The 5,998-nt window shown below is 38.2% G+C and overlaps 1 protein-coding gene across 1 annotated transcript; it reads left to right on the top strand.

Annotated features, from left to right (window-relative positions):
• Positions 1-2,703: 2,703 nt before the first annotated feature.
• On the top strand, positions 2,704-3,576 carry LOC102426077 (arylamine N-acetyltransferase 1-like). Its single transcript, XM_006109449.2, has one exon. The coding sequence runs from the start codon at positions 2,704-2,706 to the stop codon at positions 3,574-3,576; it is 873 nt and encodes a 290-aa protein (XP_006109511.1).
• Positions 3,577-5,998: the final 2,422 nt, after the last annotated feature.

Here is a 5,998-nt window from a genome sequence, read left to right as displayed (position 1 = left end):
TGGTAAAGTATGAAGTAACTGAGATTGTTGTAATACTGTAATATGGTAGTGTGTATCACTTAACTCTAGCATAAAGACTGAAAGGACACTGCTGTATGTCAATTTCATCTCAACTAGAGGCCTCGATGCATGAAATTCGTGCAAGAGTAGACCTTCCTCCCCCCAGCTGCCAGCACTGGCTTCCCTCTGTCACCCGGGACCCGGGCTTCCCTCTGGCCGCCAGCAGGCACCTGTGACCTGAGCTTCCCTTGCAGCCCCGGCTTGGTCTGCAAGGTCATCCTCCAGTCTAATTAGCATATTACACTTTTATTATTATAGATAAAACTGGGGGAAGGTCCTAAGTTTAGATAACTAAAAAAATGAAACAACAAAACAGCATGTTACTGATATAAAAATTACACGTTACACAAAGTAACAGAATCAAGATTCCAGAAATAAACCCACTCACATATGGTCAAATAATATTTGATGAGGGAGTCAATAAGGTTACACAGAGAAAGGATAGTCTCTTTAATACATAGAGAACTGGACAACTATGAGCAGAAGAATGAAATTGACCTTTATCTTACACCACTCACAAAATTAACTCACAAGGTTTAAAAAGTTAAAGGTACCCCCAAACTGTAAAACTACTAGAAAATACATAGGGGGGAAGCTTCTTGACATTGGTTTTGGCTCTGATTGTTTAGTTATGACAAGAAAAAGCTCAAGCAACAAGAGCAAAAATCAACAAGTGGGACTATTTCAAACCAAAAAGCTTCAGTCAGCAAAGGAAATAATCAAAAAATAAAAATGCAACCTGTAGAATGGGAGAAAACATTTGTAAACCATCTATCTGATAAGGGGTTAATATCAAACACATACAAGAAACTCATTCATATGCAGACTGGTGACGCCATGGAGAACAGTGTGGAGTTTCCACAAAAAACTAAAAATGGAACTCCCATTTGACCTAGTGATCCCACTTGTAGGAATATATCCCAAGAAACTAGAAACACCAATCAGAAAGGATATATGCACCCCTATGTTCATAGCAGCACAATTTATCATAGCTAAGATTTGTAAACAGCCTAAGTGCCCATCAGCAGATGAGTGGATTAAAAAACTGTGGTACATCTACACAATGGAATACTAAGCTGTGGTAAAAAAGAAGGAATTCTTACCATTTGTAACAGCATGGATGGAACTGGAGAGTTTTATGCTAAGCGAAATAAGCCAGTCAAAGATAAATATCACATGATCTCATTCATTTGTGGAATAAAATGAACAACATAAACTGATGAACAAAAACAGATCCAGAGACAGAGAAACATCCATCAGACCGTGAAACCTCAGAGGGAAGGTAGGGGAGGGTGGGGGTAAAGGGGAGAGATCAACCAAAGGACTTGTATGCATGCATATAAGCCTAACCAATGGACACAGACACCAGGGGGGTGAGGGCATGAGTGAGGGGGTGGGCGGACAATGGGGGGGGATAAGGACACATATGTAATGCTTTAATCAATAAAAAAAAAGAAAAAAAGAAACTCAAACAATTCAATAGGAAAAAAAACACACAACCCTGAATAATCCAACTAAAAAATAGATGGAAAACTTGAATGGGCATTTTTCTATAAAAGTATTACAAGTGGCCACCAGGTTCATGAAAAGATGCTTAATGTCACAAACCTCAGGAAAATGCAAATCAAAACCACAATAAAATATCACCTGAAACTGTTAGAGTGTCTATTATATAAAAGACAAGAAACAACCAGTATTGGTGATGTCATGTGAAGAAAAAGAAATCCTTGTATACTGCTGGTGAGAATGTACAGCAACTATAGAAAACAGTATGGAGGTTTCTCAAAAAATTAAAAATAGAACTATCATGCGATCCAGCAATCCAACTCTAGGTATACTGCCAAAGGGAATGAAAACACAATCCTGAAGAGATACATCTACCCCCATGTCATTGCAGCATTATAGAAAATAGTCAAGAAATGAAAACATCCTAAGTGTCCATCCAGCCATATGAAAGAAGAAAACCATAGCTTTTGCCACAACATGGATGGATCTTAAGGGCATTATGATGCTAAGTGAAATAATTTAGACAAATAATGTCAAATACTTTATGTTTTCACTTATATGTGAAATCTAAAAAAAGCCAACCTCATGGAAACAGAGAGTAGAATGGTGGTTGCCATGAATTAGAGGGGCAGGGGGTTAGGAGAAGTGGGGACATGTATGTCAAAGGGTGCAAACTGCTAGCTAGAAGATAACTAAGGTCTAGAGAATCTAATAAACAGCATCTTGACTATAATTAACAATACTATATTATATACAAAAAGAAATAAAAAGGAAGTTGGTAAGAGATTAGATCTTAAATGTAATCACCAACACAAAAAAAGGTTACAAAATGGTGTTAGCTAATCTCATTATGGTAATCACTTTGCAATATAAATGTATCTAATCATCACATTATAAACCTTAAACTTACATATCTTATATGTCAAAAATAACACAATAATGAAAACATTTCTTATTTAAAAATAAATTTAAAAAATCTTTAAAAGAATTATAATTACAGATGTTTATAACCACTTTAATATTAGCATTTGTCTGTATATACTTAAAATACATTACTACAATTAACGGACTTAAGGAAATCCAACTGCAAATGTAACAGTATGTGTTTTTGTTCTCTTTTCCTTGCCATAGGGGATCATGGACATCGAAGCATATTTTGAAAGAATTGGTTATAAGAACTTTAGGAACAAATTGGACCTGGAAACATTAACTGACATTCTTCAGCACCAGATTCAGGCCATTCCCTTTGAGAACCTTAATATCCATTGTGGGGAACCCATGGAATTGGGCTTGGAGGCTGTTTTTGATCAACTTGTGAGGAAGAACCGGGGTGGGTGGTGTTGCCAGATCAATCAACTTCTGTACTGGGCTCTGACCACAATCGGTTTTGAGACCACGATGCTGGGAGGCAATGTTTACAACGTTTCAACTGAAAGATACACCAGGGACACCCTGCACCCCCTGCTGATGGTGACGGTGGGTGGCAGGAACTACATAGTTGATGCTGGGTATGGAAGCTCTTACCAGATGAGGCAGCCTCTGGAGTTAATTTCTGGGAAGGATCAGCCTCAGGTGCCGTGCATCTTCCGCTTGACAGAAGAGGGAGGAACGTGGTACCTGGACCAAATCAGAAGAGAGCAGTACGTTCCAAACCAAGAATTCCTTAATTCTGAACTCCTGGAAAAGAAAAAGTACAGAAAGATCTTCTCCTTTACGCTTGAACCTCGAACAATTGAAGATTTTGAGTCTCCGAATTCATACTTACAGACATCTCCAGCATCTGTGTGTGTAAAAGACTCTTATTGTGCCGTGCACACCCCAGATGGTGCTTACTGCTTAGTGGGTTTTACTCTCATGCATCGAAGATTCAGTTACAAGGATAATATGGATCTGGTGGAGTTTAAGACACTGAATGTGGAAGAAGTAGAGGAAGAGCTGAAAAAGATATTTAATATTTCCTTGGAGAAAAAGTTTGTGCCCAAACATAGTGCATCTTTTTTTACCATTTAGAGCAATGAGTAATAAAGTGGATCAGTCCCCAAAGGCAAAGGAAGTAAAAATAAATGAATGGGACTACAGCAAACTCCAAGGCTTCTGCACAGTGAAAGAAACCATCAACAAAACAAAAAGGCAACCAGCCTAAAGGGAGAAGATATTTCCCAACAATACCTCTGCTAAAGGGGTTTATATCCAAAATATAGAGACCTTATACAACTCAAGAACCAAAAAATCTAACTAAAAATACTTTCAACAATAAAGTTAAATTTTAGAAAATGAGCAGGGGACCTGAATAAACACTTCTCCCAAGAAGACATAAACATGGCCAACAGATGTGTAAAAAAATGCTCAAATTCACTAGCTATTAGGAAAATGTAAATCAAAACCTTATGAAAGGGAGGGGGGTTAGTGCTGGGTGAAAAAGGTGAAGGGGTTAAGCAACAACAACAAAACTTATAGACAAAGACAACAGCATGGTGATTTCTAGAGGGGAAGGAGGTGAGTGAGGTAGAAGATGGTAAAGGGGGATCTATGGTGATAAAAAGAGACTTGACTTGAGCCGGTGAACACACACTGTGATAGACAGACGATGTATTATAGAATCGTACTCCTGAAACCTATATAATTTTATTGACCAATGTCACCCCAATTGACTTAATTTTTTTAAAAAAGAAAAAGGAAAAGATCCAAGATAGTTAATGCTGCTGAGAAATGAAGAATTATCACAAATATAAACTTCTAATTTGGTAATGAGGACATCACTGGTGACCTTAACAAGAGCATGCTCAGTGGGTAAGTGGGGATGACAGCTTGATGAAAATGAACTGACGAGAATATTCAAATAAAGAATTAGAAACAGTACAGTGAAGACTGTACTTTGTAGAGTATAAGCCTACTGGCCAAAAACAGGAACATAAACCTATAATATATTTCTGTGTGCTTACACACCAAACTCACAGTAGTCAGTTGTTCAGAGGAGGCGCTAGCTTTCTATGTAACGCTTTGCTTTTTACTTTTTTTTTTTATTACAAGTAAAGTGCACTAGATTACTTATATCAGCCTTCAGAGACTGTTAGTATTTACCTATACCCTTTCTCTTCCTTGTGAGCACATGGCTAGATCACATTTTCAACCCTCACAGCAGTTTGGTAGAACCATGTGACTGAGATCCAACCAATGGAATGTGATAACAAATGATAGGCACAACTTTCAGCCTAAACCATGAATGCTTCCCACCAGTGAGCTCACTGCTATCTTTCCCCACTGGCTGATGGAAGAGACACTGAGGACATAGAGAAAGTGGGGCCACAGATGAAAAGATCTGGGATCCCTGAACAACTGTAGGGTACAACATGGGTGGTAATATGGGTGAAAAATAAACTCTTCCTGAATTTTTCAGTGTTTATTTGTTTGCTTGTTCCAGTAGCTGGCTTCATTTACCTTAACTAATGTGATAAATAAATATATAATGAAAATTATATTTTATCAGTATAAATTGGATTTATAAAAATAAAGAACTATTTTTATTATGACATGGGAAAAATGAGAATTTGGGGAAGAAGAATGAGAATTTGGGGAAGTCATTACTGTATCTAAGTAAACTGATCAATTTATTGCTCAAAGCAGGACACTTCTGAGAATGAAAGGGGAAACCACACATTATTATGCCAGGATAACAGGTATAAACCGGGACTGCCCCAGGCAGAGAAGCACAGTCACTTTACTCAAAAACCCATCCAAGATCTCATTATTAAGTAGAGAGTGTTTTTTCCATATATATTGCTTTAAAACAGGAGGTCAAAGGAAAGGTTATGGACCCAGAGGTCCATGAACTGGGCCCAGATCATAACCAAGGACCTTGGACTTGCCAAATCACACTGTTCTCAACCATCACAAGAACTTCTCAGAGAGCAAAGATTTGGTCCTATTCTTGTTCAATGATTGCAGCCAACCAAGGAGCCTGGTAATTGCAGGAAACTCTGACATCTGCCAGCTCTGGAGTTAGTCACTTAGAGTGGTTCCGAACATGGGCTGGGAGGCACACTGTGTTAGGAAGTCCCCACTCTACCACTTCCCAATTAGGTGACCGTGAGCAAGTTATTAACCAGTCTGGGCTCCACTTTGCCTGTAGAGTGGGAAGAAGAAGAATATTTCCATCAAAAAATTGTTACTGAGCATGCAATGAGATAAATAAGGTAAAGTGCTTTTAAAAATGCCTGGCACTGAAAACACTCCGGATGTGTCAGCCATAATGACTGCGGTTGTCAGAAACGATCTGAAATGCACATCTCATCATCCTGTTGGGTACTAGATGCATGAGTGTCCAGTGACCATAAGATGAGGACTCTTTTTTTTTAAATTTTTTTATTGCTTAAAGTATTACAAAGGGTATTACATATGTGTCCTTTTTTCCCCCGCCCTTGACAATCCCCTG

Source organism: Myotis lucifugus, unplaced genomic scaffold (assembly GCF_000147115.1).
Source record: "Myotis lucifugus unplaced genomic scaffold, Myoluc2.0 scaffold_10006, whole genome shotgun sequence".
NCBI classification, from domain to species: Eukaryota; Metazoa; Chordata; class Mammalia; order Chiroptera; family Vespertilionidae; genus Myotis; species Myotis lucifugus.
The sequence above is the reverse complement of the archived record's forward strand: the minus strand, read 5'-3'. Positions and strand labels throughout refer to the sequence as shown.